Source organism: Pleurodeles waltl, chromosome 5 (genome assembly GCF_031143425.1).
Source record: "Pleurodeles waltl isolate 20211129_DDA chromosome 5, aPleWal1.hap1.20221129, whole genome shotgun sequence".
NCBI classification, from domain to species: domain Eukaryota; kingdom Metazoa; phylum Chordata; class Amphibia; order Caudata; family Salamandridae; genus Pleurodeles; species Pleurodeles waltl.
The window spans coordinates 262,670,125-262,683,966 of record NC_090444.1 but is presented as its reverse complement, the minus strand read 5'-3'; the positions used below and the strand labels follow the sequence as shown (position 1 = coordinate 262,683,966).

At 41.0% G+C, this 13,842-nt stretch overlaps 1 protein-coding gene across 2 annotated transcripts in view; it reads right to left on the bottom strand.

The window, feature by feature from the left end:
• Window positions 1-13,842, bottom strand: part of PLEKHH2 (pleckstrin homology, MyTH4 and FERM domain containing H2) — an 812,518-nt gene that overhangs the window by 85,724 nt on the left and 712,952 nt on the right. For both annotated transcript variants that reach the window (XM_069233993.1, XM_069233994.1), the window contains one exon: window positions 9,504-9,649. In XM_069233993.1, coding sequence (XP_069090094.1) covers window positions 9,504-9,649 — 146 coding nt within the window. The remainder of the gene's footprint in view (window positions 1-9,503; window positions 9,650-13,842) is intronic.

Below are 13,842 nucleotides of genomic sequence, written 5' to 3'. Positions count from 1 at the left end.
CACAGGTAGTTGTATCCATCAGAAGAACAAGTTACTGACCTTCGGTAACTCTTCTTCTTGGGGATACAGTAGCTACCTGTGGATTCCTCACAGTCCCAGCCACCTCCTTGTCTGGTCACACCAAGACTTCTTTTATTATACATGTATATACGTTTTTGGTGTTTTTTATATAAACAAATATTGTGATTTTAATTTGTATTTGGATTGGTATATACATGTTGTTCTTGTGAAGTCGGTATTCACCTGTTCACCTCAAAGGCACGTAGAAAATGGTAAAACTGATGTCAGCACTCCGGCGAGGACCTCTTAGTGCCACGATGACGTCAGACGGAGTCGCGTGTGGAGCCGTGCAATTGTGATGTCCTCGTCAACGCGAAGAGCTTGGAAGAAAGTTTCAGTTGAATGCTGGCGCATTGGGAGAATTCATAAGATGAGGAATCCACAGGTAGCTACTTTATCCACCAGAAAAAGCGTTACCAAAGGTAAGTAACTTGTTTGTTGTGCCCACTGGGCACCTTTTGTAATGTGGCTCCCAGAGAGTAAAACAAACTACAGGAGAGGGAAACTGGAGTCAGCTATAACACTGTGAGTGGGCAAAGAATTCAGGCATCTGAGTAACAACTAGGAACGTTGTTAGAGAAAGATGCTAAGAACAGCCAAGTACCCTTGTCCACAATCCAACACAGAGACTGACACACAGAGCCAACAGCAATGTATTCAATACCATGCAATACAGGTATAACTAAAAGCACATGTAGAGGAGGCACACACACACAGGCATAGAAAAATAAACAGGAAGAAATAGTAAAAGCCAATTCATGGTTAGAAGTTTCATGTCCACTTAATCTTTAGAAGGTTTCCTGTTGAAGTTACAGATTGATGTCAACACACAATGGACCCTTACTACTTTAGCACACATGCTGCTCCAAAAACACATTACTAGTTGAGTAAAGTACAGAACTAGAAAAACCTTGATTGATATTTGGCATCTGTCCCAGATAAACAATTGTCGGACACAGACAGGATTCAGGGGAACATTCTGATTATAATATATTTAAAAAAAAATACTTATCCATTAAAAAGTATCTATATTTCAAATTAAGTCTCCCAAAGCAATGAATCTTTCAACGTTCTACAAGCACTATATTAGTTGAACATTTGAAATTTTAGCAGCCTAGTGTGGAGCTGAGTTTACCTTCGAAGTTGCAAATTAAATTAAGCAGCCTCCCGTTTTTATGCGTAGATGAAATGTTAAATAAGGCGTCATCAGTACAAAACAATTGGCAGAAATCACTTAAATCCTACTTAAACTACTATTTAAGATGATAACAAAATTCGTAATTCAAGGCACTCCAAGAGCCCAAAGGTTTCTGGATTCTATAGATATTGTGGTGTATGAAACCATGCAACACTATTAATGCTAAACCAAAATGCATGCACGGAACTGGTAAGAACCAAAAGGACATGAAAAAGGAAGTAAGATGACATAATTTAGGCTCAAAAGGTTTGGGGAAAAAGGTGGTACCTGTACTAGTCTATGAGAACTACTGTGGTACCTATCTCAATGATGTCCAACAAAGGTTGCCTGTACACTTAAATTCAGATAAAAAAGTCCATGCACATCACGATCTCTAATCGTCTTTTTGGATGACAGAAAGAAGATACATCTATTCTGAGAACACTATGCCGTCAGTTAAACCCTCAAAAAAACAGCTTACTTAAATCTGATCTGATCATAAACTGTTTCCAGTAGGATGGAGGAAGAAGATGGACAGAGTTTGAGGAAGGAGACATTGCTGGTTACAGAGTCTAGAGCAGGAGCAGCCGAATTGATTGTGTATATTGTCCATCCTGCTTCTCTCTGCTTCAGATTTTCAGAATGCTATTACTGACTGTTGTTTTTTCTTGGGGACAATAACCAACTTCCGTAGAGGTCTCTAGTTGCATAGGTGCAGGGCAAGGCTCTGTTACTGTGGTCCTGCCTGGCTTTCTTTGCCGATTCCTGTGGAGTTTGTGAAGTCAGCAGATACTAACTCCTGCTGCCACCTCTCTCATAGAAATGATCTTTTTGCCTTTCTTCACTCGGAGATGTTGTCTCATTCTGTGTTAAATGACTGGGTTCCTTTGTCTTGAAAGCACCCCTCTGGGGACAAAGTGCCTTACCTCGGTCTGCTTTTAGATCTCTATACTCTGGAGACACCAGTAGTATTGTGGTATTTTGACATCTAAATACGTGTTGATTTGCTCCTCACTTGATATCCTCAATACCCCAGTGGACTGTCTTTCCCTTCTAGGGCTCCATCTCCTGACATATTTCCAGATGCCATTTCCATCTGACCTATGGTACACGTCCATACTTCACTTGACGTGTTCTGTTTCTTCTCTTTTAAATGTGTAGTTCAAATATAATGTTGAAGTGATTTATTTTTTGTCTTTGTAATTCTAACATTCTTTCATCTTTGCAGACCCAATTACTGTTCTTGTGGCTTCCTGTTGCCTCCTGCACAATAGTTGCTACCTGTGTCTGGCACATAATATCCCATAATGAATATGGGTTCACTTCCATACCCTCCCAGGTTTATGTGATTTGCCTTTGAGCACTCAAAGCTTCTGGCCAAGACACTCTCATGCATCACTGATGAAATCAATACATGTGTCTTTTCTTAGCTGACCTTCAAACTAACGTCTCAACCATTATTCTGGACCTCATGCCTTGGTGAAAGCACTGTATCCTCTATAATCAGCAGCACGACATCCACATCAATGGGTGTCTCAGATATTCATCCTCTACACCAGTAAATTTGCTTCACACCATCAACTGCCTCAACAAGGTTCAGACATTTTAACACGTTCATTGAACCCCGTAATGGTGGGTAAACTGCACTGTCCAAGACCAAATTGATTTTCATGACAATAAGCTTCTCCAGTTTCAACATTACTGTATCAAAAGCAGCACACTCGTCCCCAACATTCTCAGATCGTCTGCCTGGAACAGAGTTACAAAGTATCCTTTTCTCTTCCTCGGCATGCCAGTGACCATTGTTTTTATTGTACACCTTAAATAAATGTTTCCTTTCTTCCCAACTAATGACAGATCAACTCAAAGTAGCAAAACAATACAAGGGCAGGAGGTCGGGTGGCAGGGTTATCTAAGTTAACATTTCCCATTGATTTACGTTGTTTTCCAATGCATAGACACTACATTGATATAGATTATGAAGAGTGTGACCTCATTGTTTAGCTGTCACATGACAAATCTCTAACAACAGTGCTTATTGGAAAGCCAGATACCTTCTATACCTGTTAAGGTGCAAGATGCCTCACAAAGGAGTGTCTACTATCTCCCTACCTGTTACCTTCCTCCAGGCACAGGATAACGTTCTGAGTTAGTTCTTTCAGGCTTGCAAAATCCTTCTTCCCAGCACTGTCCTTTCCCTCCCATTCCTACAGGGTGCTTGGATAAGACAATAGAATTCCCATGACCCTCCAGTTTATCCTGCCATACTATGCCATGTCGTCCACACCACCAATCACAATTGACTATTTTTTTCTCCATGTGTGCTCCAGACCAGCGTTTGCAAAAGAGCAACATGCCTCATGTTAGCCTTTGCAATCCACATGCACTACCATGAATGTGGCACACATCATAGGCTTGCTAAACACAATTGCTACCCTGCAGTTTACACTGGACAGTATAATCATGGACCATGTGACCTGTACCAGGCAGCGTCCACACAGCCTGTGTGAATGACTTACAGTATGTATCCAGCATTCTGGGAATCTCAAGCCAGCATAATGCCAGTAAATGAAGCGATTGATCCAAAACACTAAGCTGTTTCACAGAACAGAAACTGGTAGTGCCATAGGGATGAAAGTTATTACATTTCAGTGAATGAAACAGTTTCTGACATCCCCTGTTAATTCCCCACAGTGGATGTGACAACTTTAAATTAAATGATGGTGCTGCAATGCTCAATGGATTTACTGCTCCTCTACCAAGTACTTTCTTAAATTGATAAGTGTTTATATTGATACATTTTTTTAAATCTTTCCAGAACAGGGCCCAGCTTTGGAATTCCTAGCCCCTCTGGTGGCACAGACTTAGTCAACATATTAACATGAGACAGAGAACCCAATGAACTGTAACCCACAAACCACCTGAACATTACATAAAGGATAGTACATCCTAGGCAACGATTAGTCCTGTGATACTCACAGGAATATTTGGTGTTAGTAGGTTCCAAATCTTCTTTCACTATGAATAGGCATACTGGGGAATATGCACTAAGAACATAGTTTTATCATTTTTATTAAAATCAATATCCTATCCACTGTGTATAGATGTTACTATAAAAAGTAGACTAGTGGCAACAATAACAGCTAATAAATAGTAGGAATAATTGCAACATTATAACCTCTCTAGCTCAAGCATCGCTAATCTTAGCACCTAAGGAGCCTGTGTGATTTTCTTAGGTGGCTTTACTTTTGGCCCACATACCTAAGCAGAACAACAGAGTAACTGTTCTGTAGAAATATATCTGTTATCTCTCTCGCTCTCTCTACGTTCAACAGCTATGATGTCCCCAGACAAGCCAATAGGGCTTCTCTGCAAGTTGAATGTGCCCCCCAATGGCCTTCGAAGTGGAAATGTTGCTTACTCCTTTTGTGTGTGTGGCCTCTCAACTCTCTGCTCCCTGGAAGATCTCTCTCTACCTAACCTTTGTCTATGTGCAGCTTAAACACTCCTTTCAGCTTGTTGAATGTTATCGAAATCAATATAGGAGTCTTAAAGCATTTTTACCTACTTATGCTTCTATGAAAGATAACTGTTTGAATTACATGTGTCAATTACTACGTTACTGAAGAACTTCAAGCAAATATTAAATAAGGTGCAACATTGGGTATCAGAGAAAACAATTATCGAACTATCAAATTGTCAAACAATACACAGTTGTAAACCAAGCTATCAGATCCTTCTGAAACAAATATTAAACTATATATGTGTGCACCTACATTAAATGAGACGTGTTTATTGATTAGTAATCAAAAGGACCCAAGAATGTTTCAGTTTTGATATATAGGTTCCTAGCATGAAGGATTCATTACCCTTTACACATCAGCAATACCATGTATATCAGCACAATTATGAATATGTATGTGCTCCTTAAGAGAGAACAAAAACAAACTTGGGTTGATGAATTAAAAATATACCATTACTTTTTGTCACTAAAAGAACCCTAGATGTATATCTATGTCAATTATTGTGTGTTAAACCAGATAACTCTGCAGGACAGATGTTCTTTTCCTTTTGTTGCTGACATGTTGGAGTCCGTTTGTGGGGCTAATTGACCCACTAATCTCACTTTAGGCAGATGTTATCTTTTACTCTGCTTCAAAGAATGAGAAGACTGAAAGTCCAGTCTTTTGAAACTTTTAAGTACTGTAGTAGAGGGTCAAGCTCCTGGGCTAAAAAAACGCCCAATGGGCTTTCAGATATTCATGGATTCCATTTTTTCTGACTTAGTTATGAATATAGGACCATTTATCTAGGTAGCATGTTGGTATTTTTCAACAATAGGAGGTGACATCAGATTCATATAAAAGAAACATTTAGAAGGTTTTGTCTTCATTACATTTCTGTGTAACTTGTGAAATGTAATTTTGACAAAGAAACAGGTTACTATCTATGATTCTTAATGATGACGTCTGATTGTTCTACACGTTCTAAGGATGAGACTGCAGGGTTAGAATGACCTTCGCCCACCGGTACCATGAAGGAGCGGCACTCAAGTGATTTTTTCAGTTCCTATCAGAAATTCATGGTTCTGTACTCGCAGTATTCCATTGTCACGTTTCATTTCTTAAAGAAGAAGAATTTAAAGGATGTTTGTTGGTATAAATATATGTAATCAGCATTCCAAGCAGTTAACTACATCAGCACCTGTTTAAGGCATCAAATCCTAAAACTGGAAGGAACTTAATCATGTGGATCGACCTTTCGAACCAAGCTCCATCAACTGCAAGAACAAATGGGCTATTATGTTTTTTTTTTATCTCTTGCATTCCCTAACGTCTTGCGAGAGCAATTATGCCAGTCATAAAAAACTCCGGATGGCATGTCATTCCTCACACAGAAACAGCCAAACTGGAAGGCCTATTTTATCCTCATCATGAATGTAAAATACGTACAAAGCACACTATTACCCACCAAGGAGTGTCTAAAGCCGAATATGCTTGTTATACCACATATCTTCCTGTATCAAAGAATAACTTTTTCTGATGCACTACTTCGCCTAAATCCTTTCAGCAAAATAGAACACAACAGATTATTAAAATGGCATCTTTTCGGTATAGTCTGTCCTTGGCAGGATTAAGGAAGAGATCAACCCACACGGCATTCAATAGTGCTTCTGAAGTTATCACCAAACATGCATGCCATGTGAAATAACATGAGAGACAAACATCTCAAGAGATAATAAGGCATCTGGAAGGAAACATCAAGAAACTATTTTCTGTTGTGATCTTTGCCTTACAATAAATCCAATCACCAACATTAAAAATATGTTTAAATGAGGAAGGCAGAGACTCTATAGGGCTTTTGGGCATGCACAGGGAATTTTGTTGTACATATCGTCCAAGAAGATTAGACAAAAACCAACGTTTATTGTACCTTCTATTTTAGTGTGTTCAAATATTTAACATTTTAAACGTAGCTCTGATATTCAGTTCAACCTTTTAAAAACACATTTGCCAAATACACTAACAAATTCACAGTGCTATAGCAATGGCTGAAAAGCTTCAGTCCCTCTTCTTGCCACCGGTTCACTCCCTCTGGAGGGGCCCCTCCCGTCCCATGGGCTGAATACCACATACCTCACCGTTTTAAGGCCAACAGTTTGATGCACACTACTGTATGTCTCATAGCGCATAGAGGTCTAATTAGTGCCTGAAGATCTCCAGGTGCTGCGGACAGACTAAGATTTCATGACCAGACATTAACATCATAAGCGCCCCTACAGATCTCTTTTCAAAATAAAAGACCGGTTTCATAAAGCTGGTGCGCAATTTTCAAAAGCTTTTTTGTGACCAGGCTTTAGGTGCATGTGGCCCACGTTTACAGACCATCAACGCTGACTGCTACGTTGCTACTCAAATACTGTCCGTGTGGTGCGCATGGTACATATGGTTTTGTCTAATTAAGTAAAGCAAAGGGGGCTGGATAGAAATTACAGGTCTGAGCTTTCAGTTAAAGTCAAAAGAAAAGAATTTTTAAAAAAGCAAAGTCTTTTACAGTTACACATGGGAAGACTGGGAATTTGCATTACTATTAAAGTCTGGCATAGGTATGAAATTATTTTGTGAATTTGCAATTGTACAGATGCAGGAGCATTTTGGCAAGTGTATGTTTAAGAAGTGCACTTTTACTTACGTGTAAGTTCACCACCCAAGTGCATCTTATTTTTGTTTTTTTTCAAAGTGAAATCGTTTTCAGCGTGGAAAAATTCTCACGTCTAAACACTCCCACAAATGTTGTTAGTGTTCTCTTCCCATTCATACACCGGATGGGGATTTACAATTGCCTTTGACTGTGTCCATGGTGGGAATAAGCCCTGTAAAGGTTTGTGTACACAAACTTTCCATGGTATCCTTTGCCAATAATTTCCACTCCCCACCCCCGAAGCTGGTATAATCCCAACAAACACTGCACCATGTTGATCTAATAGCACCTAGAAGTAAATTGACCTACAAGTTTAAAATCAAAGTCCACCAAAAGCCACTAAGACAGCTGAATACTTTCAGATACCCCCTTCGTAGAAGTGGCAAGCACACATTTATATTTAAACAATTGGCGCTACATAAGAATCGGACAGTGCACTCTCCGGATTCCAACTTTCCTTTATTCAAACCAGCATGACGCGTTTCGGCCATTCTGCCTTTCTCAAATGCCAGTCACATCAACAGCATTCACCTGCATATCTTTATGTAAGTTTCTTCTCTGAAATGTTCATTAGCGTGAAAGCCAATCAAGCGCCCTCCTCACACAGTATGTCATCACTTCTAATAATGACCCAATCAAGTCTCTCCCCCAGTGAGTTTTTTCAACCACAATGGTTTCGGGGCAATCAGTGCATTGTTGTTAAATTACAGCGCTTCAACCTCTGCCTCTATATGCTATTTTTCACACTGTGGATGTCATTAGATAGAAATCCTGTTTGGTTCCTTTTGTCAAAGCTGCATCTTGCCCCAGTACTAGTGCGTACCTGATGGCGCTAGTGTACGTGCCTTACGCCAATCCAAGTAGTCATGATCTCTCAGCAGGTGCCCTTGCTTCACGGGCTGGCAGTTTAAAATATGTAAAGAAGTCAAATGTTATGAATACAAAAGATGCATTACCCCTATTCATTCACGCCATTTGTTCCCCTAAATCCAGATTGGTATGTAAAGGGCTTTATGAATCTGGGCAAAAATGTCTTAATTTTTCTCAAGCTTCACATTAGGTTGTAGAGAGGGTTTACAACAGATAACATCTGGAGGTTTGGGCACAACTGTGAGTCGAGGGTAAAAAAGCAATTATTTTTGCATCCCCATGATCAGAATGACCACATTGACTGGCACACTCTCATGCCAAGTTTCACTGGGTAGCTCTGCATCCCTGGACAGCAAATACAAAAAAATCTAATTTGCTGAGGCTCATGTTTAAAATTCGTCAATCCATCATTGACTATGTGCTTGAAGGTAGAATTATGTAGTATTTATAGTACTTATTATTTTCTATTGATGACATACAAGTCAGTGCAAAATCGCAGTGCAAAAACTCCTAAGTGCAAATAAAACTTGTCCTACAAATGGGAAATAACATGCACCAATGTAATAATGCACCAGGTACTGCTGTTACTGGGGCGAATTTCCACACTCTCGCCAGGCAGTCCTAAGCTATGGACCCAAAATTTGGAATAATGTTCAGGATGCAGTAATACTTAGCTTTTCTCTCCATGTGTTCCCCAACATTTCATGTCATGCTGTGCACCTGGGATAGATGGATAGGTGCTCAAAAACACATGTAAATCTGATTCATTTGTAATTTTGATTCTGGCTGAAACCCAGGTTTTGCCTGCATCAGAATTAAAAGGTCACTTGCAATACAGGCCTAATAATCAACAATATGGAGGTTAGCCACATGAACTGACAAACTAAAATGTAATTGGTAAGAATAATTTTACTACTACTGGCACCTACACTAATGAGTTGGATAGGTGCCATTTAGTATAAATGGGAAGACCACAAAAATCACAACTTGAGTCTTTATAAAATATTACAGCATACATCAAGATCTGCAAACACGGTTTTAATCAGGAATCAATTCATACGTACTTTGATCACACCAATCAAACCAGAGGCGTTTGTCTGTTCGTGGCTGAGGGCTTCCTTACCGATTTATTGAGCATGTTCAAATCGATTCACTCTCCTAGGTTATTAAATTATGATAATTCAAATTTTCTCACCTTAGTTGCTCTTCAGAACAGCCATTCCTGTACATGTGTGGGTAAAACTTCTCCAAGATCTGTTTTACTGTTTGATTAGACTTGGATTGTGTTGTGGCTTGGCCTGATGGAGTTGAGAATGGTCTTTCATAATCACCATTCTCCACCTATTGGACAAATGATTAGGCTAAATTAGCACAATAGATCACACTGGCCTACACAAAAACCTTATTTTAATCTAACACTGTAAAACATCATTGCCCAGGACATCACATCACACAACCCCTATGTCATGGCTGTTTTAAAACAACTGGGTACCTAGGCTGCATACAACTGTAAGGGGAGAAATACAGTCTTACATTGTGTATCTTTGGTTCCAGGGAATTCTGAATGCATGCGCCTGAAATGCTTGCCCTATTCCTACATTTATGCTGCAATATTTATTATGGTGAAAAACTAGACTAGACGGATCCATAGCTCATTCTCCCACACATACAATTCACAATTCAAATATTCCAAAAATGGTGCACAAATAATCCCGAGATTATTTTATGGAAGCATCTTTAAATTAAGTTTTGTTAGTTTGATGCTGCCCTTAGGCAGTACAATCACACCATGGCCACAACGCTTACGTTTACAATTTGATAAAACATTCCACCACCTATAATAAAACAGAAGTCCTCTGCCCATTACAGCATCTTGTGATGTTATTTTGCTTTATCAGGGTAGCAAGGAAAATCAGATATCATTCTGTGAATCCTTCATTTAAGAGCATTTTTATCTTATGAGTTTGGGAATGTCTCCTTTTATTGATCAGAAGCATCTAATAGTTGTGATTAAGTTAACTACAATGGCTGGCTCTTTACAGTCCACCATAACTCCTTGTTTCTTGGATTCCTTATGCAAGGAATGTTTTGCAGGACGATTCTCACGCCTTTTTCCAATCTGTGGGAGGAGAATGTGGAAATTTCAGAATTCCCCACAGTTTCCTGTATGCTTTCCGCAGATGGGGAAAAAGGGCATTTCACTCATGCATAATTGTCAAACTTCCTTAATTGAATGCACCAGGTCACTAGGCTTTATACTTGGCAAAAATCTTAAGCTTTGGCCATGGATAAATGCCTTGGCAAAAGGAGCACAACTCCAGATAAGAATTCTTCAGATCTGAAGAATCCTTTAAACAAATAGTTCAATCTCTGGTCCTGCCCAGGATAGTTACAACAGCACTTCTTTATTGTCTGGTATGCCAAAAGTCCACTTTAATCTCATGCAATTAGCACATTATGCGGCAGCCAGATTGGCCAGTGGAACCAGGAAACATGACCACAACACTATTATCATATAATTAAACTGGCTTCCGATTGAACCAAGAAGCACCCTTAAAACAGTCTCCATCATTCACAATTCTCTTCACCCTGAAGCCCCAAATTACTTATCCAAAAACCTAGTCGTGTTAGGTGGGCAACAATAATTATGCATATGAGTCGGTCTTCTACTTGAACTTCCGTTTTCCAAACAAAAACACACTTAAACATTCCTTCTCAGGGAATGCACCCAAATTGTGGAACTCCATACCACCAGTCATCATAACAAATATTGCCTATGGCACTTTCAGAAACAAACTGTAAAGGCTCCTTTTAAAAAAAAATCTCAAATGATTTAAAGTTTTCTTTTAAATGGGTTCTCCGAAGATGCATGATGTATGCCTCTGGATGGCCGGGCATGCACACAGGGTTACATGAAGGGGAACATTGCTGTTCTGGGCTCACTCCTAGATGCAAACAATGGTGTCCTTTGTCCCTCTGTTGCGCCTGCTGCATCATTTGGCCCCGTCATCTTACAGGAGTGATGAGGTCTGCAACCAGCCCGTGGACCCCTCCTGGGTGGCGCTCCATCACCACGGATGCACAACATGCACCTGCCATTCCTAGGGCCATTTGATATATGAGACAGGCGCCTACACCTAATGCGACCTTCCTTTGCCATGGGAAGTAGCGACCTTCATCCAGCACAACGGGGCACCTCACCTGAAGACCGAAGATGCACAGTGTTATCAGTGCAGCACCGGCTTCAGTCACTGGGAGGGCAAACACAAATATATATGGAGCAAACCCTGTGTGGCTTTCTGCAGCCACTGCACTTGCAACCGGTGTAAACAGATCAGAGCTGATTTAAATACCATGTGTTGCTAGAAGTAAGGATACAAGACTGTCAGGACACTACCTTGAGACACAATATGGTCAAAGTGCCTCCCTCAGCATGTATGGACGCTGAAGACCAGCTGCGGTGAACGTAATTTCAACAGAGAGCACAGAGGCATGACTGATGACCCTCAACTTACACCAGGGCAGCATAAGTTGCTGCCAACCATGGTTCCCCCACAGGGAGCGGTATCAACATATGCTTCCATGACGGTGTAGTCGCTATTGAGTGAGTTGGCGGATCCAGCAACGGCAGCCCCTTGTTGGAGTACATAGTCGCTGCCTGAAAAATTACTTTTGAGCAAGCGAAACAGATGGAACAGTGAAGAGGTCCCTTTGGCTGCACTTCACAGGAGAAGAGGTATATAAGCTTTTTGAGAACCTCCCGGGGCAGGGGCTGAACTTGACTATGATGCAGAGATAACCGCATTGAATGCCTGTTTTGAACCATAGCTCAAACCAGACTGAGTGATTCAAACTGCAACAAGGCTGTCAGAAGAAAGAAGACATACAGACAGATTTCAAGCCTGAACAAGGGGACTAGCCAACACCTGCACTGACAATAATTAACAAAAAGAAGTCAGAGTCTCATTCATCTAGGGGTGTAAATCATCAATACTATGATGCCTAATGCTGCTCCAACCAGGAATAAGTCTAAAGGACTCACTAACTTTAGTGAGATCCCATGACCTTTATAACAGCACGCTGGAAGAGATGGAGGCAGCGCGCACAAGAGGACCAGCATACCTAGGCAATCCTAGATCGGTATGCGTGAAGGAGGAGGAGGTAGACACCATAAAAGGGGAAAGCCCCACCACAACAACCGCCTAGGGCACAACACAATAACTTGCTGCAGAAACTGTGTGCTGGACCCCCAAGTGCCAGACAAGTATCCCACTGCAAGGAACACCTGTTCCATTTGCAGCAAAGAAGACCATTCACCACCTCTGCCCTGGTCTGGAAGACAACTACCAGCTGACCATCACCCAGGCCAAGATGCATGACCAATGGAATGAATATGATGACGATGACTAAGAGGTCTTTTTGCTATCATACACCACACAAGGCCGGAACAGTTGGGGATTTTAACCCATCTCTGTATTGTCTATCACATGCATGCTGTAAAAGGTGCTGACAGGCACTGGTGCATCAGTAAACAACATGGATCTAAATCAGTACCGAACCCTGCAGCCACAACTCCCCTAACCTCGACATGTACTCAGATATATGCATATGGAGGACAGCAGCCTTTGAGGCTGGCAAGCGTCATTGAAGTAATCCCCTGAAATGGAGATGCGGAGACCCGAACCCACTTCCATGTCACCACCGAAGGAGAAGGTGTACATCCTCTTGGTCACACAATGCTCTAACCCGAAGGCTATGAACTTGGGAAAAATGTTGATACCTTGCAAAAAGATGAATCCATTTAGAAAGTCATCAAAGCAATACAGCAACGTAAGTAGAAGGACTTTCTACGGGACTCTCATGGGTGGGACCACTCAGACAAGACTAATACTCATGCAGCTGTGTAAAGTTAGAGAGGAACTTAGCACACCTGGATTGGGTCTCCTTCTAAGGAGGCGATGCAATATAGTACCCCACTCACTCCGTGAAATGGTCATGTAACTGACTGATGTGGATCCAAACTGAGGTGGCATGGTGAGCAAAAAGACAATGGAATGCTACCCTGAGCAACTGCTTATGCTTAGAAAAATTGTAAGCATTCCTCCCATCATCTTTTGTGTTTTTCATGGAACTGGAGCACCAAGGACACCAAGGGATCACCAAAATAAACTAACAGCTGATGGAAATGCAGTAGTTCCCAGGGTTGGATGAGGCAATGGAAATATTGGCAAAGACATGCCATACCTGTCAGCTAAATGGGGGTTGGAGGGAGCATACCCCGCCCTCGTCATAACGGAAGAACTGTGAAGAACCCTGTGGATGAAAGTCAGCATGGACTTTGGAAGTCTCCTGGATGGATGACAGATAGTGTTTATCAAAGGACATTCCAAGTTCTCTGTGGTTGAACACTTTGTGTTCTTTCAGAAAGTAGGCCCACTGCTGGACAAAACATTTTCTACACTTAGACTGTTTACAGAAATCAGGATTGGCAACGGACTTCTGTTTCAAGGAGCCAGGTTAGCAAATTCCTAGAT